This window comes from Lontra canadensis, unplaced genomic scaffold (genome assembly GCF_010015895.1).
Source record: "Lontra canadensis isolate GAN:19392208 unplaced genomic scaffold, GSC_riverotter_1.0 scaffold41, whole genome shotgun sequence".
NCBI classification, from domain to species: Eukaryota; Metazoa; Chordata; class Mammalia; order Carnivora; family Mustelidae; genus Lontra; species Lontra canadensis.
Genome location: NW_022631035.1, coordinates 11,090,878 through 11,115,241, shown reverse-complemented (window position 1 = coordinate 11,115,241; position 24,364 = coordinate 11,090,878). Strand labels below are relative to the sequence as shown.

The 24,364-nt window shown below is 47.3% G+C and overlaps 1 protein-coding gene across 2 annotated transcripts; it reads right to left on the bottom strand.

Annotated features, from left to right (window-relative positions):
- Window positions 1-910: 910 nt before the first annotated feature.
- On the bottom strand, window positions 911-22,576 carry LOC116875493. Of its 2 annotated transcripts, none has more exons than XM_032871053.1 (5): window positions 22,362-22,576; window positions 13,942-14,138; window positions 4,336-4,463; window positions 2,176-2,349; window positions 911-1,157 (listed from the first exon to the last, which is right to left on the bottom strand). In XM_032871053.1, the coding sequence occupies exons 1-5, from the start codon at window positions 22,427-22,429 to the stop codon at window positions 927-929; spliced, it is 798 nt and encodes a 265-aa protein (XP_032726944.1). In that variant the 5' UTR covers window positions 22,430-22,576; the 3' UTR covers window positions 911-926. The 2 variants fall into 2 exon arrangements, with proteins under 2 accessions (XP_032726944.1, XP_032726946.1); XM_032871055.1 differs by having other exon boundaries at window positions 2,176-2,322.
- Between the last annotated feature and the right edge of the window lie 1,788 nt (window positions 22,577-24,364).

Sequence of the window (24,364 nt, the reverse complement as noted above, 5' to 3'; positions counted from 1 at the left end):
TGTCTCTAAACGGTGTGATTTGGGTCATTGTTATTTTCCTGATTATTCAACTTTTGAGTAGTTTTTATTATAAACACCCATTGCTTTTAAAATCAAATGAAAATGAAAGCCGGTTAAGGTGGCGGAGGCTTCTTGGAGGAGCAACCTTAGGATGGATGCTTAAAAATCATGAGAAGATGATTTTCACCCAGAGAAAATAGAAATTTCTCACTGTAAGTCTGACCTGCCAACTAGTAATATGTCCACAATGTCCACAAACATTGATTGATACATCAGTCATCTTATTACTTTCTTTTAGTGATGGCAGAACATGCTTCCTGGTAAACACCGATGCTTGCCTTACCAGCTTCCCTTGGGGTTATGGCATGGGCAAGCTGCACCATCCTGGTCAAGAATTGCTGAAAAATCTACTGAGTGGCTCCCAGGAGAGGTTCTCCTTGTGTGTGCACATGTACATGCACATATATGTGTGAGTGTGTGTACACATGTGCATGTATTTGTAGCATGAGGAGAACCTTTGGCCTTCCAGTGTTTGATGTGTTCATGTGAGGATGTGGTGTTTGGTGCAGTGGCAACCACTTGGTCACCACATGGAGTAAATCCCAAGGTTGCCATCCAAAACTCTAGTGATGACAGACAAGGAAATGGAAAGAGTGGGGTTCTCGATTCATTGTACTGTAGCCAACTTTCCCCCCATCTTTAGATTTCTGAGAAAAACCTATTGGATATCCAGTTCTAGTTAAGTACTGCAGTTCCTAATTGTCTCACTCTCAGAATATTCACACAGAGGCATGTTGGTGGCTCTCCAGCTATCTAAAGGTTAAGTCAGGTTTGAGAACGTCTCAGCATTCCTGAGTCTCTGGGCTCTCACTGTTGTAATGCCAAGCCTTGCAGTAAGGTGCCAGAATGCAGTTTTAAAATTTTTATTATTTCATGTCATTAGATTTTGTTGCTTTAACTATTGGGGGGAATAAAGGGATCTTAATGTGACTTGCTGGCTTCTCTTTCTCATGGTTGCTGTCATCTTTTTTCATACCCAACTCTCTGGAAGACAAGGATAAATCCTGGAGATGTGCTTCAGTGGTGCATGAAATGCCCATTTTCTGTAGGTGTGGACTCATGGGCAGGTCTTGGGGAAATACCAGTCTTCGCATTTCCTACAAGGTAGAGAATAATGGCAATGGCATATAGCTTAACAGGTTCATATGCTGGCTCTGCCCTGAGCATTGATAATCTTGGGCAAGTTACTTAACATGTCTCAGCTTTTCTTGCTTCATCAATAACATGAGGGTGTTGATGTGGCAGAGGTCATGAAGATTAAGGTTTGGTAAAATCTTTAGCACTATACCTGGTACATGGTACAAACCCAGCACATGGATGCTGTTCCCAATCCATGGGAAAACAAGGGTGAGTTTGTCATCCTGCCAACTGGTGAAGGGAACAAAGTTGGGAAGAAGTGATGATGAATGAAGGTGGTAGACGGAGAATTTGTTAACAAAGGAGATTCCAAGACCCGACCCAAACTCTCTGAACTGAAATCACTATAAGCCTGGGAATTTACATTTTAATTAGGCTTCCCAAGTGATTCATATGCACACTCAAATGTTAAAAATCATAAGAGTGTATATTTAGGAAGGCATTACAATAATGGTTTTAAGGAAATGCATTTTGGAATGGTCCTGAGTCTTGAACTGACCTGAGTCCAGAAGGTCACAGGTAGGACAGAAGGATAGGAGCGAGAACCATCTTCCCTTATTACAAAAACTTCCCTTTCCCCCAGAGCTCTGTCTCCTCTTGAAATGGTCTTATTTCAGAACACCAAGCTGCAAACATTTGCCTTCAGATCTCCCCCTAAACTTAAGGTAACCATCCATTAGGTACTAGGCTACCTTCAATCTCTTGTGGTAGATGGGATTATTGTTCTCAGTTCTTCATTCCCTCCTACCTACGAACTTGCAGTCAACAGAAATGGAACGAGTGTATCTCTCTGCAGGCTAGCAAGTGAGAAACATGGGTGGTTGCAATGGTAAGTCAGTAAATTTGGGGCATGTTTGTTACGCAGCATTCTTGTGGCCAGAATTGACTAATACCTTTCTTAAAAGGGGAAATAACTGGGGTTTGCTAGTGTTCTCACTGAAAGACTTAACAACTCTTTTCATGGGGAAGCTTGCTCACCGTTGTGGCGAGGGCCTGGAAAGGGGAGAAGATTTGTCCAAACTGATAGCACTTGTGCACGTTGATGTCTCCAAAGCGACTGCGGCGCTCCTTCCGGCCAGCCAATCTCTTCTCTGCCTTCATGTCCATGAAGTGCCGGAAGGGGCCCTGCTGGGGCAGACGGGCCACATGCACCTGTATCGAGGAGCCAAGGTAGCACGTGGTTCCCAAGTTCCACATGCTCACACCGAGACAAGGCGTGTTTTTGACAACAGTCAGCTCTTGTCCCTGCCTCTTGACTATCAGTTAGATTTCCGCTGATCTTCCTAAATTTTCTGTGACCTTGGGAAACTGATCAAAGAGGCATCCTTTCTGTTTGTTGCTGGGAGTCCGGCATGCTAGGTTGTGGGTCAGGGCACTGAGCTCTAGTTATGAGCCTGCCAATCGCTATAGGACCTTGGCTCAACACCCACCCATATGGTAGATTCTTTACAAGGTCTTTTTCCAGCCTGGAAATGGCACGGATTATATGAAATTGGAATGTCAAGAATGCCATGGGTTGAAAGCTATCCTTCTTGGGGGCAAGGAGCAGGAGGCAGGGTGTGATGTGTGTTGAAGGGTCCTAACTTGCGATTCTAATCTTGTTTCTATTAGAAACTGAGAAGTGGAGGAGCCCTGCCGGCATTCCACTAGGAGAAACACCACCGTAAGGTACACAGTGAGTTTCCCCAGACAGAGAGTTCCCCTTCACCGCACCCTCTGCCCAGACCCAGCTCTCTACTGGAGGTGGTCCTGCTGGGTGCCCACTGCTGGGCAGGGCCAATCCCTGCCTTCTGACTGCCATGATGCTTGTTTTCATGGGGTCATCCCAGTTCCTGACGATCTCACCCTCACTCAGCTCCCTCTCCTGCCCCCGCCTCTTTGTGCGGACAAGAGAGCATCAGATTCTTCCTGCACATTGGTTTCTTCAAGGAGCTGCTACCCCTCTTGCTTGGTCCATGTGTGGCCAGTGGGAGAGTGGTGCCCAATTTCAATTCTGACCAGGGGGGCCACCCCACGCACGCCCTGCCCTCCCTGTCTGCAGAGGAGGCTCAGCAAACACTATCCCTATTCACATTGTAATACTTTTACACCCCACAGGGCAGGGGCACGGCTGGGAACATGGGCAGGGGACGCACTCCTGTGGCTGATGGCCCAACATGCCCTCTTCCTGGCCGACACACCTGCATGGGTGGGGGTTACTTAGGAGTGGGTGGCCGGACACGTTGTAGGGACTTCATCCCAGTTAGGGGTTTGGGCCATTTCCTGCCTCCCACACAACAGGAAACAGGAGGTCTGTTGTTTTACTTCTTTCTAGGATTGCCCATAAGGAACCCAGAGGACACAGCACTAGCCGCTCTGGGGGCGGGCAGAGGGGCTGACCAAAACCCGGGGCCACGAGGGATGTCAGAGATCCAGCATCCCACTTCCTGGTTGGAGAAACTGGGACCCAGCCAGTGGGAGGGCTTTGCTGAGGTCTCTCTGTGACCTTCTCTTGCATCAAGTATAAATTCACTGCATTGCTTCGGGGTTGGTGACTCTGTTCTGAGGATGGTGCTATTCAGAGCCCACCTTGGAGAGTGAGGGCATGAAGCAAGCCACGGGAGTGTAGATGGGGCCTGGGGTGCCCGGAGCATTCTGGATGGGGCCAGAGCCCCCCGGGAGGGTCCCAATGAGAGGTCTCCCATTGGGGATTCTCCCACCCTCCTCCTTTCCCTGGTTTGCCACGTTGCCTTTCTCAGGCAGAGCCAGCATCTCCAGCAGCATCATCACCTCCTTAACACAATTAACACGTGCCTCCGTTTCTGCCTGGGTGTCCTCCTCCTCCACCCCTGCCCTGTCTTACTGCCCCCCCTCCCACCCACCTCCCTCCTATTCCTCTTTTAGGGCTCTGATTTTGGCTTCCAATGAAGGGACTCCCCCAGCCAGAACAGGCTCTTTCTCCTCTGGGCTTCCAGACCATTGACCCCAGGGGGTTCTGTGTGCCCCACTTGACTTCCTGTGAGTGTCTCACTCCACTGACTCCTGCTCCTGTGGTCTTTGTCAGGACTTCACTTGCTGAGTGTGCTCCGTGGGGGGGGCACACCCTCAGTCCTCAGCATGCAAAAGATAGGGGGAAAGAGGGATTTTTGGAAGACTCACGTCATGTAATCGTAAGCTCTTTGCTATTGGAAGAGAAAAGTCCCAGCTTCGTCCTACAGCTTTGGTGGTGTTCAGACTCGAGATTAATGGTGGATAAACAGGTCCCAGCGGGATCGGCAGCTTCCAGTCTGTTCCAGGGAAGTGAGGAGAGAAATGCCACGCTCTTAGGATCCATGCACAGCGCTAGACCTAGCATTCGTGTTTTTGGGTTTGACCCCCACCTGCAGAATAACAAGGGAGGTTCACGCCCCAGAGAAGGAAGCAGACCCTCAACCCAGAGCCAAGAAGGAAAGCCCTCATTAGGAAAGACACATGGAACCTGTAGGACATTCTGATTTGCTTTCTGGAATATGATGAGCATGGTGGCAGTTCTCTTTGCTAGGTGGATTATTGGCAAATTGTTTTGCTGATGCCCCGTGAGTTGATTGCTACTCTGGGGAGTTAACTGAGTAGAGAAGCTCATTACGGGGTCCAAGTTGGTCATCTAGTCAGGTTAATTAAATACCGAATTAGGGGACCCTCTCTCTTTTTTGGATTTGCGAAGAATTATTTTTTCATATTCACGCAGAAGTCTGCAAACTTTCTTGGGCGGGACCAGACAGTGAATCGGCTGAGCTTGGTGGCCATCCCGGCTCTGTTGTAGCCACAGGACACGGTCGTCGTGACACAAAAATAGCCACAGATGACACATAAGTAAGGAGCTGTAGCTGTGGTTCAATAAAACTTTATCGATGGGCACCAAAAGTCATTTTCATAGGATTTTCATGTATCACAAAAGATCATTCTTTTGATTTCTTTTTTCCCAGCCATTTAAAAATGGCAAAACCGTTCTTCGTTTGCAAGTCATCGAAGACAGATGGCAGGACAAATTTGGCCTAATGGGCTGCAGTTTGCCAACCCCTGCATTAGTGGATGCTTCAGTACACCCCCTGTCGCAAGGAGACAAGTGCTAATTTCCAAAATAGAAATGAGGATTCTGAAGTTTTCTCAGCAGTTTCAAAATTGCTGTGCAAGATAGACAACTGGCCCGTCACCAAGCCTTAAGCAAACCAAGCCAAGGCTGGCTGGCCTAATTCAAAGACAAGATCTAGGGTTCCCAGGGACCTTGAAGCCGTACAGTTCATCTTCTAGACATGATGCGAGACCACATTTAAACCAGTTAGGGACACAAGGCTCATTTAGAGATACAAGGCTCTGGAGTCCTGGAGTAAATGATCTCATCACCACGACCCTCAACCCCTGATTTTCACCCTGGCGACTTTGAAGCATGTGAAGCAGTTCTGCTTCGTGTAAGGATGTTGGACAGAATTGCTACCCCCGCCCCACCCCACTCCACCTCCACGCACCAGACACATAACTGAAGGCAGGACTCCACCTCTAGGCTTTCCTCTACCAAGCCAGCCGTGACCTTCGGAGTTGCTCACCAGACCTGGGTCTGGGTGGTACTTGCTCGTGTGGCTCCTTAAAACGTTTAGCAACCCCTGGCTGAAGCATTGCACTTGAACAGAATTTCAAACTAGAGAATGAAGTAGGCTTGACAGCAATTTCCCCAGGATGCCAGAGTAGGTAGAAAAAAAAATAACTCAGAGCGATTCTTTCTGGCATCTGCCAGGACACTTAAGTTTTGAGTCCATAGAAAGGTACTGATATTTTCCAAAACCTTCGCGGGTGGAAGTAGGGTGGTGGAGGGCTAGCAGAGCCGAGCCCAGGATCTTGTACACAGCGGATTCTCAGGAAGTGTTTATAAGACAAATGGAAGGAGGAAGGCATTTTGGGGGTGTGGGGGCACCGGACTGCCAGTTGAACTCCCTCTCGGGGCTCTACGGACATGTGTCACTCTGGGGGGAAAGGTCCCCTTTAGAGCCAGACAGACGAAATTCTGTCCTAATTTTACACCACCAGCTCTGTCTCAAACAGCTGTCTCTGGTTCAGTGTTATCTTCAAAGAGGAATCCAGGGGCGCCTGGGGGGGGGCTCAGTCGGTGGAGTGACTCTTGATTTTGGCTCGGGTCATGATCTCAGGGTCGTGAGATGGAGCCCCACCTTCGGCTCTGAGCTGGGCCTGGAGCCTGTTTAAGATACTCTTTCTTCCTCTGTCCCTCTCTCTCCCTCTAAAAAAAAAAAAAAAAAAAAAAAAAGAGGAATGCAGCTTCTCTGAGCTTTGCCAAAGTCTCCTCGGTCAGTAAGTGTCTGCTTTCGGCTGCACTGGCAGTCGGTCTTGCTGGAAGCCAGCACTGTTCGGCAAGTGGAAGGAGGCAGCCCCCCCACCCCCCTCCCCAGCTCAGGATGTGGTCCTGGGTTATGGAGTATGCCCCTCTCTATGGGAGAAAAACTCCAGAGGGTTAGAAGGGAGAGGAGGGGAGGAGGCTAGGGCTTCATGTGGTTCTTCTTCCTTACAGAATAATTATGACATTTCGGCAGTTTTTATGTTCTTCTCTTTGGTAATTTTTTCTCGGGGTGGGATGGGGGAAAAGAATGGTTGCCAGGGAGATGGAAGGGAAGTTGGAAAGAGGCTGCCCTCTGGGACTGATTAAAACCGGAGAGAGATACACGTAGTCCTAGAAGACAGAGAAGGTTTTTAAAAAGATTATTTACAGCCGAAAAACTAGTTTCCTGTCCTCTGTCCAGAAAGCACTTCTCGTCTGGTCCAGGAAGGGCATCTTTGCCTCTTGGCATTAGACTCTGAGCTCTTGAAGGCACAGTTTGGGTCCTGTTGGTCTTTGAAGCCCCAGCACCCATGCTGAAGTCTGGCATATAGTAGGTGCTCAATACATGCAGGTGATAGAGTAAATAAAGACTGAATGAGTGAGTGGAAGACATGCTGAGCACCAGCAGCTTTCTGGGTAATGGATTCTGTGCTCAGCATGATCCCAGCTACTCCCCACCCAGAGGTGGGCTGTCTGCAAAAAGGAAAAGCGGTCCAGACCTGGGAGAGCACCTTGAAAAGGTGTGAAATGTGTTGAATTTCAGTCTCTTTGCTGCAAATATATGGAAAAATCCTTTATCGCTGCTCACGTGTCTGGCCCGTCTTATCTTCAACAGTTTCTCTTTAAGGGGAATTTGGCTTTCGGACTGTGGGAAACTATCAGACTTTGGCTCCAGCAGAAATTCTCTTCTGGTGTGTTGGAGCTTTTGGGGGTGGGGGGTGTGGAGGATGGGGCTTTAAAAATTCCAAAGCCAAGCCTGCACCCCAGGCCAAATACACCTGCATTTCGGCAGGTGGGACCCTGGACAAGCCCTCCAGGGGATTCGACCGAGGGCAGCCGAGGCTAAGAACACCCAGGGAGAGTTGAGTTCACCTGTGTCAACACGATATTACTAGACAGCTGCTCCTCTGATTGCAAGTTCATGGCCAAACCGGGGTGGGGGGGTAGTCGGGGGACGTTTAAGGGTGGAAATAATAGTCCTATGGATGATAGTCTTTGATTGGAGTCAGCACTTTTTATTTTTGACAGTGACTCCAATAAGTGAAAAAATAAAACCCTGAGACTTTGTATCAAAAAGTCATTTAGTTGGATTTTAAAGCTTTATTGCTTTTTGGCAGCTTTTGAACGAGGTTGGGGTGACGAGGAACATTTAGTGTTAAGAGAAATGTCATGATTTTTTTAGAGCGAAGTTGACATTATTATTTCCTGAATCCCCAGCTCCTAATGTGGGGCCTGCCATGAAGCAGATACTCAGAAATGCTGGAATGATTACAGCAGTTACTGCGTGCTGGATGCTTCCTGCTATCATCACCGTCTCATTTCATCTTTAGAGTAACCATGTACAATAGGTCTTATTTGAATCTTCATTTTACAGGGTGTGGTGGCCGACTTCTAAGATGGCCTGAGATTCTGCCCCCTTTTATGGATGCCCTCTATAGTCCCCCTCCCCTTGAGTGTGGGAATATGATGGGATATAGCTCATAAGTATGTTACATTGTGACAAAGGTGAAGGGATTTTGCAGATGTGATTAGGGCCCCTGATCAGTTGACTATATAAATTAATTAAAAGGGAGTTTATCTTGGGTGGGCCTGACCTAATCAGGTGAGCCCTTTAAAAGAAATTCAAGGGGCTTGAGACTTAAGTCATGCTGGGCATGCAGAAGGATGCCACCATTATTTCTTTTTCTTTTTCTTTTTCTTTCTTTCTTACTTTTTTTTTTTTTAAGATTGATTTATTTATTTGGTGAGGGGAGAGAAAGGGCACACATGAGCAGGAAAGGCAGAAGGAGAAGGAGAGAATCCCAAGCAGACTCTGCACTGAGCAGGGAGCCTAGCATGGGGTTCAATATCATGACCTCAAGATCATGACCCTGTGATCATGACCCCAGTTGAAACCAAGAGTCTGATCCTTAACCGACTGTGTCACCCAAGCACCCCAATATGCCACCAAGATTTCTAAAGCTGCAAGCAAATGGACTCTGGTGACAATCCTGTGTCTCAGATAAGAGCTGAGCAGAGGACCCAACTAAGCTGTGCCTGGACTAACCCACAGAAACTGAGATAATGAGCAGGTGTTGCTGTGACCTTCTAAGCTCGTGGTAATCTATTACACGGCAATAGAAAACAAATATACTAGTGAAGGAATAATGATGCAGAGAAGTCACAGGACTTGGCCAAGGTTGCACATTAGGAATGGTGGAGCTGTGAGTGGAACCCTGCCATTTCTGACCCCTTACTGTTTGACATTGACACTAGCGTCGGTTTGTGAAATAAGGCTCATCTGTTTCAGCTCTCCGATGTTCCATAAATATAAATGGAACAAAACCAAGGCTGATACCAAACCCTGCTGCTTGGTGGAACAAAGTGGAATCAGAAGCAGGATGTGTCAGCATATGTCACACGTGGATTCTACACACGGCGGGTGTCTGAGCTAGGGTGTCTTTTCAGACAGACTCTTGCTCCCAGCTGTCCCCACACGTGGACACATTTGGAAGTCACAGGAGAAGGGCTGAGGAAAACCCTTCCAAGGAGGACCAGGAGCACAAAAGCCAATTTACGGAGCATCAAAGAAACCTCAAGGAGAAAAGAGACATGGCCAGTGGTCACGTAGTGACACCTATCTGTTTTGCTCCCGATGAGAAGATGCCAACCGACTTTTCTGATTTCCAGAGTTTAGATCATTGTGATTATTAGAGTTGCCCTTCCTTAAAGAAAAGCTAATCTTTACTGCTAGTAGTGGTAATGTACATTTTAATCTAGTGTTTCCTGTGTGTGTGTGTATGTATGTGTGTGTGTAAAAGTTTGTTGTTGGGGAAGGGGTGTCTTGGAAAGTTACTGTTTTCTTCCAGCTAGCTTGAATGTATCTTTCTCTTTTCTCCTCACTCACCTGTCCTCTTTCTGCCTGGGAAGTAGATGTGATGCATAGAGGTGAGCAGCAATTTTGGGAGCATGAGGACTTATCCTCATGATAAGAAGAAGGAGGCTATGAATGACTTGGGTCTCTGATGTCATCATAGAGCCCCCGCCAGCCTTGCACTGCCTTCCTCTGGACATCTTGTCGTATGGGGGACATACACTCCTTTCTCTTGATGGAACTTTTTTTTTCTTCTCCCTTCAGGGCACATGTAATTCTGTCTGATATGAAAATCTAAAAAATAATGTACACTCCCCAAGTATTTGAAACGTACTTGGTAAACTGTCCAGTGTTAACATGTGCAAGGAATAATCATTATAATTTAAGGATCCTTTTCTAGTATAATGAGGGTGAGGGGGGAACTCAGGGACGCCTCTCTCCTTCATTACTGACTCATGAGAAGGATGCATAATGGTGTGAGAGGAGGAATAGGGTGGCTGAAGTAGATTTTAACCACAATAATGAATCACTCATTGGCCCTGATGTGTTTAATTTTGTCTAAGGCACAGAAGACCCAAAAAGGAGCTGTTCTTCGTCTTTGAGCAACTCTGAAGTGAGCATCTGTTTGCGATCTGAAAAGTACATTCAGATTCGGGGTGAGATGAGTGGGGTTGCCCACTGCGCACGTCATTGAGGTGATTGCCTGCATCATTGGATACAGGATCTGTAACAAGAAGGGAACAGACTCATTTTTCCCTCCCTGGTCCAATCACAGCTGAATCACTGAATTCAGTTCAGAGCATCTAGGTATATTGTCCCTCATTCACTGTGATTTGGGACATGGCTGAAGGAGGTGGGAACAATTAGACCGAAGGAGAGAGACGCCAATGGGAGACACAGCAGCTAGGAAAGACTGCTTCATAGAAGAGTGATCAAACCCATCTCACCCCACGATCTCCCCCTGCCCCAACAGGTGGAATGGGAACCAGTGATGGAAGCTTCCAGGGGGCAGTTCTGGATGGGGATTTGGATTTGCTTAGGATGCTAAAAGCTGCAGCTACCAAAGACAGAGTGGCCCAGCTCAGTAGATGGTCCTGTCGTTGCTGGCACTTTAGATGGAACGACTGTTTGCAGAGATGGTGTACAGGGAACCCCGCGGGTCACGTGTTTGCTCCTTCGCTCAAGGGTTAGAATTACTTAGTGTCTACTATGTGTTAGGCTCTTAATGGTCAGACTATGACCTTGAAGATCTCTCCTATCTTGGTGATTCTCTGATGCTCTGAGCGCAATGAGATCGGTTTTGCACAAGGCAGAACTGAAGCCCCAAATCCGGGACCAGTTGCACCAAGTCACGTGGCCTGTCAGTGGTGGACCCATCCCTGTCTCTGAGCTTTTGCTCTGTCTCCTCTCCTTTCTCTTTCAATCATCTGCTGCTTTCAGAGAAAACCAAGTCATGCTCTGCTAAGCCATCAAGGCTTGGGGAGCTGTTTAGACAGGATGTGCAGTTACCCAATCCTGGGCTGAGTGATGTGTTTTCCTGACTCCGACAAATTGAAGCAAGCTCTCCTTTTGATCTACAATCTTCCAAATCGCCCCAGATCCCCCCGCCCCCCCCCACCACCGCCCCACGAGTGGAGGCGGGTTACCGGCAAGGGATGTGGTTCTGATTTCATACAACACATGGCTTTCTGACTAGGGAGTGGCTGAAGATTCCTGGTGCACTCACCCCTGCTCAGCTCAGCCTCGAGATTCCAAAGATTGCTGTGCAAACCGCACACTTCCCAGGGAGCCCATTTCCCCCAATCCTTAAACGTGTATGAACCTCCCTCCCTCCCTTTTTCTATTGTTCTCTTTCTGTCTCCCTCTCCCATGCACGCGTGCGCACACACACACACACACACACACACACTCTACCACTCCATTGTCGATCTGTACATCTTACACCCCCTATGGACATTTCCAGCCAGGATCTCTTGCCTGGCAGGCCCTCTGTGGGGTTGGGAGTGCCTCTCAGGCAGCGAAAGGCAGCCTCGCCTTTGCAGCCGGTCATTCCACAAGCAAGGGGTCCTTTAGCGGAGGCCTCTCTGAGCTTCTGAATGCATCAGGCTTGTAAGATGGAGGGAGAGCAAATTGGCAGCTGTGTTGGACCGCCTGACGCTGGGAAAAACATCTGTTGGAAAACTTGCTTTGTAATTTCCTGAGCCGTTCGGGGTCAGAAGTGGGTAGAAACCCCCAAATGGAAGAAAAGCCTAATTACTTTCAAGTGGGAGGAAAATAAGAACCAGAAGGGCTCACATGGGGGCAGTCTGTGGATTACCAACCTCAGGCTCCCAGGATAAATGCTTCCAAAGCTTCCCCAGGCACTAGTTTCTTCTGGAGCGAGCACTGGCATTCTCCTGGGATAACTGACTTGGCCCAGACTGGACCGTAGCGGGTGGGAACACCACTCACATTCACCCTCCACCAATATTGCTCTGCAAGGCTGGTGAGCTGGAGAACAGCCCGGGGCCCCTTCATGCCTTCACTGCAGGCGAGTCTTTGATCACCGGGCTCATTCACCAACGTCGTTTCAGCGCTGGAGTGGAGCCTGATGCGCAGTGGGTGCTCGCTGGAGATGGACGGAGTGAAGGAATGCGTCCGTCTTTGCATCCCACGCACTCCCCAAAGTTCTCGTTGCTTACATGACTTGTGTGAATGGCTGCTCTGGGAAGCTAAGGTCAAAAAGCAAGGGGGGCTCTGATCACTGAACAGAACTGGAAAGGAATACAAATCGGGCAGGTCAGAAGAGTGGGGGAAGGGCGTACTGCTCTGGGGAGGTATCTGGAAAAGCCCTGGGCTTCCCGGCGTGCCCTCAGCAAGCCTCTGAGCTTGGAGACAGGAGCCGACCAGAGATTTTCCCCCACAGGCCTTCAAAGTTTATAGGTCATCTTCAACTGGGTCTGCAACAAAGATTTTGCACTTGCTTGGCTTCAAGGCTGAGGTCTTTATCCTACAATAAAGGGTCTCCCCTGTCTCTCCTACACTGCTTGGCTACATCTCTTCTCTTTTCTTACCCTAAAATTCTCCTTAAATACTAGTTTCAGTCCCAGGGAATAAGACGGAGATTTGCAAAAAAACAAAACAAGACAAAAAACAAACAAACAACACCCCCCCACCCACTTTTCAAGCTCTCCTTTATCTGGTTCGGTCGTCGTGGTTTTCCTTGGCCCGAATATGCCTAAAGCTGAAAGGTTTTTAGGGAAGCGAAACTCTGATTTTCAAGAAATGAGCTCTGGTTGCATAATGAAAGCCCTTTCTGATTCCCTGCACATAGGTCTCTGGGGGTAATTAGGAGAATTTATGTATCCCCTTCTGGCAACGATCTTTTGTCACTGTGTTCAGCATGTGGAGTAAGTGATAGGTCCATGTTAATGATCAGAAAAGGTTGTATCTTCCAGGTGGCAAATGAGGCTTAAAGGTAACTTTTCATCTTCAAAATACCCCCTTGCTCTTCCCTCCCCTGTCCCAAGGGGCCCACTTAGTGGAAATGCCATGTAGATGTATTTGCAGAAGGTCTGACTTCTTTAGCTGGAGGAAGGTGGAGATGCAGAGAGGACTCGCCCCAGCCCTCTGGGCACAGACAGGAGAATTTACAGAAGGAGAAACAAGAAGACGTGCTTCCAGCTGGCTTAGCTGCCCTCCCGTGGATCAGCTCCGTGGCCGCTGCCTCCTACTCTGAAGACACCTGCCACCAACACTAAGCGATTCGTTCCGCAAACTAGAAGGGAGACAGCATTGGCAAGGCTGTTTCCTGCCTTGATGGGACATGGATGGGGCTCAGGTCTGTGCTTTGCTGGGCTAACAGGCAGTCCAGCACGGAAGAACCCAACTCAGCAGAAGCAAGGGTGATTGATGGGGAGAAGGGTTGGGATCCCTTGACCAGAACAAAGCCACCTTCCCCCACCCCCTTCACCCCTGGAATGGTGCACTCTGCTTTTCCCCCCAAGTATCAGTTTCCCTCACTGCGAAGAGGAGACCGCCTCTGGGACTCACGGCACAGAATGTGGCCACTGAGCTAATGGGCTTGCACGACCTTTCTTTCCACTGCTCTGGGCCATTCTGGCCCAGCCCCAGATCATACCTAAGTATGGAAACTAGAGCTCTGGAGCCAGAAGCTCGGTCATGAACAGCAGGAGCTCTGCAGACTTGCTGGTTTGCAACCACAGTGTTTTTCTACCCCAGCAGCTCTCTGCCTGCATGAGAAGGACAGGACACCATTGTATAAACCCAAAGGGAGCCTGCAAATGCACGGGAGTGCGGTCTGTCCCCAGCCCCGGGCCCGCCTTACCCTTGGCGTCTCTTCGCAGTTCTGTTTTGCCAATATATGGGCCTTCCTTAGTAGCCTTGTCCTCTCCTTTGTCTTTGGCTTTGTCCTTAGAGATCTGGGCACCTTGCCCCTTCTGCAGCATCTGCCCATCGGGCAAGGGCTGGCCTTCAGGCAGATCCTCTTGCTTCTTGTTCTCTTTCTTCCTCTCATGGGGATCTCTAAAGGATACAAAATCCACCATCAGCTGTGATGTTCTGAGGGACTCAACAACCCCCAAGTGAGTGTCCTGAAGAGGAAGTTACGGGACTGGAACTTCCAACTTCGTGAAATATTATTTAATCTGGGAAGAAAATAAGTGGATGCTGTGAGCTTATTCTTGTGTATTTGCACAGCGCAGTCATGAGAGTAGGGTGGGACGATCCCCCAAGTAGCAGAACAATTGGAGAACAGGGGTCCCACAGCTAATGCTTCCACTGGTGCCACCAAGGAATTCCACGCATACGCGCACGGATATATTACAAAGAAAACAGGTCTTACAGGGACGAGACACAGGTGGTCAGGAAACATCTAAGAGCTGGTGTGTGAGTATATATAGACAAATATATATTTACATAAAATATGTATATGTATATTAAAGATTTTATTTCTTTATTTGGGAGTGAGTGAGAGAGAGAGAGCACGAGTGAGGAGAGAAGCAGAGAGAGAAGCAGACTCCCTGCTGAGCAGGGAGCCCGATGTGGGGGCTCGATCCCGGGACCCTGAGCTGAAGGCAGACGCATAACCCACTGAGCCACCCATGCGCCTCCCGCTGTGTATATTTTTACTATCAAGCAATTTTCTTTTTAATTATTTTTTATTTGAGTATAGTTGACACACCGTGTTACTTTAGTTTCAGGTTTACACAGCACAGTGATTTGATTTCTCTACACTTCAGGCTGTGCTCTGCACAATGTAGCCACCATCTGTCTCTGTGGTATTTCTTTTCAGGGTAGGGTTAATATACTGCTCATCCAACTGTGTTTTCTGTTTCTTTTTCCTCCCCATTTCCCATTATATCAATTATTTGTGTTTGGGGAGAATATTAAGCCATTCTTCAGTGATTTTCTTTCTTTCTTTCTTTTTTTTTTTTTTTAAGATTTTATTTTAGAAAGGGAGAGAGAGAAACAGCATGAGCAGGAGGGGCAGAGGGAGAGGAAAAGAGAATCGCAAGCAGACTCCATGCTTAGCATAGAGCCCAAGGCGGGCTCGATCCCAGGACCCTGAGATCATGACCGGAATTGAAACCAAGAATGAGACGTTTAACCAACTGTGCCACCCAGCATCCCCTTCAGTGATTTTCCAACATCCAAGTCACTGCACTGGACAAGACCCACAAAGGAAGAGGATCCTTCCTGATCTGACCTGATCTGCTCCTTTCTCCATCTTCTCTTCTACTTGACCTCCCTGCCCCCCAACCCAGTGCTCCTTCAACAGGAGAACCATCCCAGTGCCCCGGAAATGCTGCTGGCTCTTGGGCTTCTGGGATTGGCTTGTCTCTCTCCCTCTGCCTGGAATGCAACACTTTCCCCCTTTCCCTTCCCTAAACGCTCATCCACCTGGGGAACTCCTACTCATTACTTCCTCTATGGTGCTGTTCATTACACCCCCCAGTTCTCACCCTAAGATATAAGCCTGTCCTCCCTCTGTTCTCCATTATCTTTTTTTTCAAAGATTTTATTTATTTATTTGAGAGCGAGAGAATGCACACTTGAGAGTACGATTGGGGAGAGGGGCAGGGAGAGAGGGAGAAGCAGGCTCCCTCCCCATGGAGCCAGGAGTCTGATGTGGGGCTCGATCCCAGGACCCTGGGATCATGACCTGAGCCAAAGGCAGACGCTTGACCAACTGAGCGACCCAGGCGCCCCTCTGGCATCTTTCAAGTATCTCCATTTTAGTAATGATGAGTTGTGCAATAAATGGTCTGTTTTCGTACCTAATTCCACTGTTAGATTTTATGTTCTATAAAGTCATAGGCTCTATCTCATCCTCCTTAACACATAGCACTATATCTAGCAAGAGGCAGATCCTCAATCCGTATTGGATGGGTGGATGGATGGATGGACAGGAGGATGGACGGATGGACAGATGACGAAGTATTGGGTAAAGGTAGAGAAGAACAAAAGACAGTAGATTCAAAATATGAACTATGTGGAAGGGAATGTCAGAGGGGCACGTGTAATCAACCTCAGATCTGCAGTGATGACCAGAGTTAGGTGGGAGCAGAAAGTCAAGGCTGGGACTTCTGGCCCCGTGAAGGTTGCATCTGGGATTCATCTAGAATGTCCGACTACAGTAAGATGCTCAGAAAGCAGGACGTAATTTTTGCTTTGGAATTCTGTGGTTAGTGCTAAGTGGCAGCATCTCTGGTGGATTTAACTTTTTCCCCTGAAACCCAAAGAAATGTAATCTGAAAACTGGCGTCCTAGAGGTGATAATTAGAATAGTTAAGGATATAGAAACATCAGTCTCTGTGTGGAGCCTCAGGTTAGGACCTGTCATTGAAATACCTTCACTGATATTGGACAGAAACCTGAACATTTCTCCATGCCATGCAAATCTTTGAAAAGTGCATCATTTTTCTTCTATGAGTCTAAACTTGGTTTCTGAAGTTGTTGTTCCTGAAACTTTGCTTCCCTTAGGATCCCTCTCTCACTCCTCTCGAAAGATCCACTAAGCAGTTTGTAAGCTGCATAGTTGCAAGTAGGTGGGAAGTTTTTTTAGGGAAACAAAATTTTTTAGCTTAAAAGAACATCTGCTCTGTGTCTGATCACTAGATGCCTCCAGCTTTTCTAGCAAGTTGTAACATTTGTACTGACAACCCTAAGGCATATTTTGGCACATTATGAAAATCTACACTCAATAGATGTGTTATTATACATGCCTCTAGTGCCCTATTCGAGGACCCTAACGTGCCTCCCTCACTTTGGATTGCTTGTTTATAAAGTTGTAGCTGTGCTTTACTGTCGACCAGACCCAGGCAGATAACGCCAGTGAACGCGGGTCCACAGGACTCAATTAAGCCTTGCCTTGCCATCTGGGGACCTTCGGGGAGCTGGGGATGTCCTCCATGAGAGCACATCCTGGCACTTCAAAAATTATACTCACACAGTGTTGAAGGATAGAGAATACTTTTTCAAGGGGCCCACGTCAAGCAACCAGTGACCAGATTGCCATCTGTTTCAAATTAAATGTGTTTATTATCTTTGCATCTCGTTCCACAGCTCCACATCGTCAGAAAATATCTTTTGGGATCTTCACTTATGCTCCAAGGCATGTGTTTATAAGTTTAACTGTCTGTCTGCTTTCACACACAGGCATCAATCTCCTCCTTCGCTTTGACTCCGGGCTTTGTCGAGGCTGTGGGAGAGGGCCTGTGGGTTCTGGTCATTTGATACTCAGGTCTTGTTGTCCTCATTGTGTTTCTGTCTTTCTTGGTTTCATGAAGTCCCAAACTCTATGTTAATTGTTCAAAGTAGAGTGGACATCAGATAAAGCCAAAGCTTCTCTGGCCAAAAGAATTAAGAGCTGAGACCTGAAGGTAAGAAGAAGCTGTACAAAGACACACTAAGGAATGAGCATCTGGACAGAGAAGACGGTCCCAGGAAAGGCTTTGAGACAGTCCAGGACTAGAATATTTGAGGAAGAGAAAGCAAACCACTGTGGCTGGAGAGGGCAGGGAGAGGGAAAGTGGTGTGAGATGCAGCTGCAGGGAGGCCAGCGTGGGGTCAGGCAGGGCACCATGGGAAATGTTCAGGATTTTAGATTTATTCCAGAAGCAAGCAGAAAGCCAGGAGCACAGGGCATGTTTGGATTTGCATTTCATGAGGATGAGGCTGGCCAATCTGTGAAGAAGAGATTGGAAGGAGGAAGACGGGTGGGGAGGCTGCGGGAAAGGGGGTTGCATCAGTCTTGGTGGAGGTGGTGGGGGGAGGGGGAGTAGACTTGGCAAGCCTTCCCCACCCCCTCACCCCCGCCCCCAGCTAGAGGCAACAAGGGAAAGGAAGACCCAGAGACCCTCTGGTCTTCTGACCTGAGCAACAGGTTGAAGCTGGTGCTACTTAGAGAGAAGGGGCAGTCCTAGGGGCACAATGATGAGGAAAGGCGGGGGACATGAAATCCGTTCTGAAGGACTGGGGACTTGAACTGGGGACACCTGATTCTCAGCTCTAGGTAGAAATGAAGAAGTCTCTTGGTACTAAGTCTCTTGAAAGGGTAAAGTTTATCATTTATTGGTGTAACTTTAGAAGTAATGACAAAAACCTCTGGAAGACCATGTCGTGGAGCTCGTGACAACTCAGGTTGGGGAAATCAGGGATGGCTCAAGGGTCAGCAATAAATCTGGTGAGCGGCATAGCGGGTGGAAATACGTAACATTGGATTTTCTCCTTTGCAACTTCTCGTTTGATCAGACTTTATTCCTGTACCGGAATAAATATGCTGGGCGAGGAGTGGGTGCGGGGAGTCCGGGAGCTGCTGGGGCTGAGAGGGATGGGAGAAACATCCAGAAAGGAGGATGAGAAACATGACGTGGAGAGAGAAAGAAGGACTCGGCGCTAGGAAGGCATGCCTAGGGGATGATACATGTATTGACTAAATATTGTCCTTTGAGTTTCAGTGAGTGGAACTCATTTGTTTTTAAGCACCATTACAAATGACATTTTGCTCTGTAAAGCAAGTATGGAAAAGCATGCACTGAGGGACCTCGTAGCATTTCTTCAGCCGCATCCCTGCCTTTCTATTCACTCTCAGCAGATTCTGTTTGTTTTTCCATCCGCCTGCCCACTTCCGAGTACGCGCTGTCCCACTCTTTACTTTGCTTATCTCCTTTTCTGCTTGCTTATCTCCTTTTCTTTTCTGGATGGTGCTTTTCGAAAGCACAATATTTGGATGGCGGAGGGGCAGCCTGCAATGCAAAATGCATTATCTGGAGGTTCTCACTGGCACCTGACTTGGAAGAATAAGATGGTCCCTCTCGATTTCTGATTTGCCAATCTATGATCTCAGAGATGTGCAGGGGAAAGTCTTTGACTTAGGGTAGAAGAAGCCTAAGTTTGGGCGACAGAGAGGCCTGAATTGGTCCCTTAGCTCTGCCATTTTCTATTTTGTGACTGCACGCTTGTGACCTCATGTCTCCAAACCCAATGTTTTCATCTGTAAAATGGGTATAATGATGTATATGCAAATTGTGGGGTTGGTGTGGAGTTTAAGTGATATGACATAGGTGAAGGTCTTAGCATGCATGGTACCTAATTCATGCTGGTAATCACAAGTAGCCCATCATATCATTCCTATAAAACTTACCAACATAATGGCTGTCAGTTGGACCAGAAACAAACACTGTTGGTGGTCTGTAAGGTCTTTGGCAAGCATTATGGTGTGGGTGGAGGGGTGCCGGGGTGCTGGGTGGGGTTTCTCTGTCATAGTCTAGCAAAGTCTGCGAACTGGAAGCTTATGGTGTGTTTAACTCACCCATTTGAGAAATCAGATGAAAAAGTGTAATTGAACAATTAAATGAAAAAATGGGGGCCTTTCCCACACAGGGTGGATTGCAAACTTCTCTTGAGAACACAGAGCTGGTGACATGGGGTCCCTACTCTTCCCTATGGTGACTGTTAGCCGTGACTTAGAAACAGCTGATGCTATGGTTGGAGGTGCCCTTTCCCAGCTCCCCACTGTCCCTTCCCAGCTCCCTGCCCTTTTTAGACAGCATGGTCTTAGATCTTGTACATACTCTCAACAAGCTTGTATGACCTTGGACAAATTATTTTTTTAAGATTTATTTATTTGAGAGAGAAAGAGAGAGAGAGAAGAGTGAAAGCATGAGCAGGAGGGAAAGAGGGAGAGAAAATCTCAAGCAGACTCCATGCTGAGCACAGAGCCCTACACGGGGCTCCATCTCATGACCCTGAGATCACGACCTGAGCTGAAACCAAGACTCAGACCCTTAACTGACCATACCAATCAGACACTCCTTGGACAAATTATTTGACTCTTTTAGTCTCAGTTTCCCCATCTGTACACTGGACATGATAGTAATGCTTATACCAGAAGGTTCCTTTAAGCATTAAATCACATCAACAAAAAGCTTCCCACGGTGCTGGGCTTACAGAAAGCCCTGGGGGCTAGCTATTGTTATCATCAGAACACTTCACAAATATGTGGGCATCTAATGGAAATACAAACTTAGATGAATACTGGCAGAAGTCAAACTGGGTAAGACAGATGTATGTTACAGGGATATAATATTTTTTTAAAAATATAAATGAGATTTTCTTTTTCATATACCCTTGTACTTGATTCGTTCCCCACTCTCCTTTCAGGGAAAAGGTTTGGGAGTAGATATCCTCCGTTGTCTGTCATATGCACCCTTTGCTTGTTACCAACCTGGAGCTCAATGGCTGGGTTATATCAATGAACTGTCTTGCCTCTGCTGTCCAGTTAGGTGTGACCAATGGGATGTTCCAATAGGGGATCGAAAGAGGGGAGGATAACAATGCCAATATTTATTCCTCTGGCTGACTCCTTCCCTGAGGATTTGCCTTGACCTGCTAGGACCCTTCCTGAAGGCTACAGGTTCTCTCTCCACACTCTATCCTCTGGGTTTGGTGGCCCTTCCCCTCAGGGTCATCAGGTCTTGGGTCCAGAGATCCACTGTTCCCTGCAGTTCCCTTGTACCTCTCCCATATCTTTGCAAAACTACTTTGATCTTATTCTACACTCTAAGTCATTGGTTGATGGAGTGTCTACTATCTTGGAGAAAATCAGAATTCTTACAGCAGAGAAAACGGAGTCAATGCTAAGATCCAGATTTTGAGGTGGCATTTTGAGCCCACAGCAATAGAGAAATCAAGCTTTGTGAAGAAAGAGTTTTTTGCATTGCTTGTCGTTTCCCTTAACAGGGAAAGAAAGAGGCTAGATCAAAAGAAAGCCATAGTGCAGAACGGCAGAGGAAATGACTTAGGGACAATTTCCACCAGACAGAAAGAGGAAGTAGAAAGCGTTGCCATGAGAGGTGGGAAGGCAGCTCTGAGAGGGTAAAACCTAGATGTGCACCACAGCTTGGTCACTGAGAAGTGGTTGCCTCTCCCCTCCCAGGCTTCCCCTTGCCCCAGCCCACTAGGCTTCAGCAAAATTGGGGTGATGAGGTGTTAGAAACTCTCAAAGAAACCCCAAATGGTTTGAGGGAGCCTGAGCACATCTTGGCTCACCCACCACAACCCCCTGGCTCTGCACTTTCCTACCGTGTCCACCGTGGTCTGGAGGCGGTGGAACAGCCAGGATGGAGGGGTCCTTGAGGCCCAGGGTTTCTGTCTGCCCTGGTGAGAGGATGCCCAGGAGTGAGAGTGGCTGTATCCTGGCATCAGCCTATCATCAGAGCAAGGAAGTGAGAGGCCATAAAGCACCCACACCTGGCAATCTGAGGGACCCGCAGGGACCTGCGGGGTCAGCAGCAGGTGCAAGATGGACACCCACGAAGGAGAGCAAGATGAGCCACAGCTAACTAAACACCAGACCAGGACATCCAGGGACAAGACCAACTGGTAGTTGAGAACACCAAGGATCCCTACAAGGCTGTATCAGCTTCCTTCTGCACCCAGATGATATGTTGGAGGGAGGAGGAGTGGGACAAGTGACTTCTAGAGAAAGGGAAGAAACCACATTTGAATTGATGTAGTATTTACCTATAGGAGGCTGAGTTCATCTCAAAGCAAAATGTTTCAAACTGGGGCGCCTGGGTGGCTCAGTGGGTTAAAGCCTCTGCCTTCGGCTCAGGTCATGATCCCAGGGTCCTGGAATCGAGGCCCGCATCAGGCTCTCTGCTCTGTGGAGCGCCTGCTTCCTCCTCTCTCTGCCTGCCTCCCTGCCTACTTGTGATCTCTCTCTCTGTCAAATAAACAAATAAAATCTTTAAAAAAATGTTTCAAACTTATTCAAATAGAGTAAGTTATCCACATCAGCGATTTGCCCCCCTCTGCCATCAAGGAGGCATGGCGGCTCCAGAGGGAGAGAGAGTGATGACTGACAACGAGCTTCATTTGCTCAATACCTCTGAGTGTTCTGTGTCAATGTTGATTTCCTCACGAGACTGACCCTTTACAGTGGACCTTTGCCTCAGAGCCGTTGAGTCATGTTAGGCGTGGTGAAAGCGTTTACTTTAATACGATCATTACCTTTACTTATTAAATCATCTTAATATAATAACATTGAAGGAAATTCATACAGAAAAATATCCATATCCCCTCTACCTTATCAAAAAGTCATTCACTTTTTTTTTTTTTTAATGGCTTCTTGTTAAAATACTGGGTGACAGACGGGCCAAACCCTGGGCTTAAGGAAGGCTGTGCTCCCAGTCGCAGAATTTGCCCTTGTGCCATAAAGGGAGAGAGAGAGGAGCTGGTTACCTGACGTTGTCACGTGGCATCAAGCATTTGCTTACTCGGGAGACCTTCCAATTAGTGAAGTGGGACATTCTTAGGATGGTGTCCAGAGTCAACGGTGTTGATAGGATTTCACACTTTATTTCCTACTTCTTAGCCTTTGCCCTTATACAAAATCCCAGGATTCATGGGGATCCCTCTCCATCCTTTCTCTGGCATCCTAGACTCTGCTTCTGGGGGTTCTAGCTTCCTTTGGAATGTTGACATTATGATGTTCCTAGAAGAATTTTGCAGATGGAATTCGTGGGCCTGTTTTAAAGGGGGGGTGGTGCTGAGGAAGAGAATTTAACTTTGTTTTCCTCTGCATGTTTTCTCCCCTTTTTGTTCTAATGATCATGATGTTTTTAAGGAAGGGTTTTACTTGGGATGGAAATTGTGTTCTGAAGGAAAAAAAAAAAAAGCATTCTGAAACCTCCCCCTGCTCTTATGGGCATTACTCTGATTTGGAAGCCTATGCTGTCCTAAGCAGTTTCCTGTTCATGTGCCTCCCTGTGCTTGGATCATTAAAGAAACACGATCAGATCTGCCCACATCCATGAGTAGGGGAGGTGCATACTGATTTCAACAAGATGGCTGACCAGGGCGAATCCAGAAGTGACATTAGGGGTTGGGAAGTCTATCTGTGATGGGTGAAAGCAGCTGGTATTTTGAGATGTCCTTTGGTGGTCTGTATAAATAGTCCCAAGGGTGTTTTCTCAGCAATCCCTAAAGTTCTTAGAAGGGCCTTGGGCGATGACAGCCTTGGGGTCCTGTGACAACCACTGGACACCTGTGGGCTTTTCAACTGTGAACATGGAGGGAGGTGGGCGGTTCTTAGAGAAATCCTAGGGAAGAAAATGGGGGGAAACACGAGGTAAAACCTAGACACAAAATCTATAGAAAAATGAGTGAAATAAGCCATTTAAGACTTTATAGTTTTTCCGACTAAAAACCAGGGTCTTGGTACTAGAGGCCTACTGTATTATTTTTACTGGCATCACCAGGTATGAAATCACACCAGCTTAATAAAATAGGAAAAATCAGGATGCCTGGATGGCTCAGTTGGTTAAGCATCTGCCTTTGGCTCAGGTCATGATCCCGGGGTCCTGGAATCGAGTCCCACATAGGGATCCATTTTCAGTGGGGAGTCGGCTTCTCCCTCTGCCGCTTCCCTTCTGTTTGTACTCTCTCTCTCTTTATCTCTCTCCCTCTCTTTCACAAAAATAAATAAATAAAATAAAATGGGAAAAGTCAGACCATGATAAACCAGCTTGGCACTAGTCCTAGCTTCTGTCAGGATTTCCTTCTTGACCCATGAAGAACTGAGAATCACTATTTAGTTTCCAAACATACCGGGGTAGTTTGAGCTGGGTTTATTTTCTTATTTTTGTATTTTATTTTGGGGGGAGGGAAAAATATTTTATTATTATTTTATTATTTTTGATCACTTGATTCATTTGGAACAGACGATGTTCAAAACATATGTTAAGAAGTTCAAATTTGGGGCGCCTGGGTGGCTCAGTGGGTTAAAGCCTCTGCCTTCAGCTCAGCTCATGATCTCAAGGTCCTGGGATCAAGCCCCACATCGGGCTCTCTGCGCAGCGGGGAGCCTGCTTCCCTTCTCTCTCTCTCTGCCTGCCTCTCTGCCTACTTGTGATCTCTGTCTGTCAAATAAATAAATAAAATCTTAAAAAAAAAAAAAGAAGTTCGAATTTTCCTAATTCTGTTTTCTTTTATGACATCACTGCTTTTATAGGTCTGTCAAATATAGACAGTTTCTATATGTGGCTCTCCAGTATATTTTGAGGCTATGTTACTGATATTCACTGTCCCTGCTTTCTTATATTTTTCTGGTTTATTATGTGATAACCTTCCTTGTCCTCAAGTACTATCTTTTCAAGGCTATTCCAGCTGACATTTCTGTGGTTAGAGCATCTTTATTTTGACCAGTATTTCTCGAGGGTAAGCCATGTGTCTTTATTCTGATT

What these genes read in the sequence shown, in the direction of transcription:
- LOC116875493 (XM_032871053.1), bottom strand. Translation starts at nt 22,429, where the DNA reads ATGTCCCACTTCACTAATTGGAAGGTCTCCCGAGTAAGCAAATGCTTG. An exon ending in ATGCCACGTGACAACGTCAG is followed by an intron (nt 14,139 to 22,361) that starts GTAACCAGCTCC and finishes TGTATCCTTTAG; the next exon opens with AGATCCCCATGAGAGGAAGA. An exon ending in TCCAGGCCCTCGCCACAACG is followed by an intron (nt 1,158 to 2,175) that starts GTGAGCAAGCTT and finishes TCTACCTTGTAG; the next exon opens with GAAATGCGAAGACTGGTATT.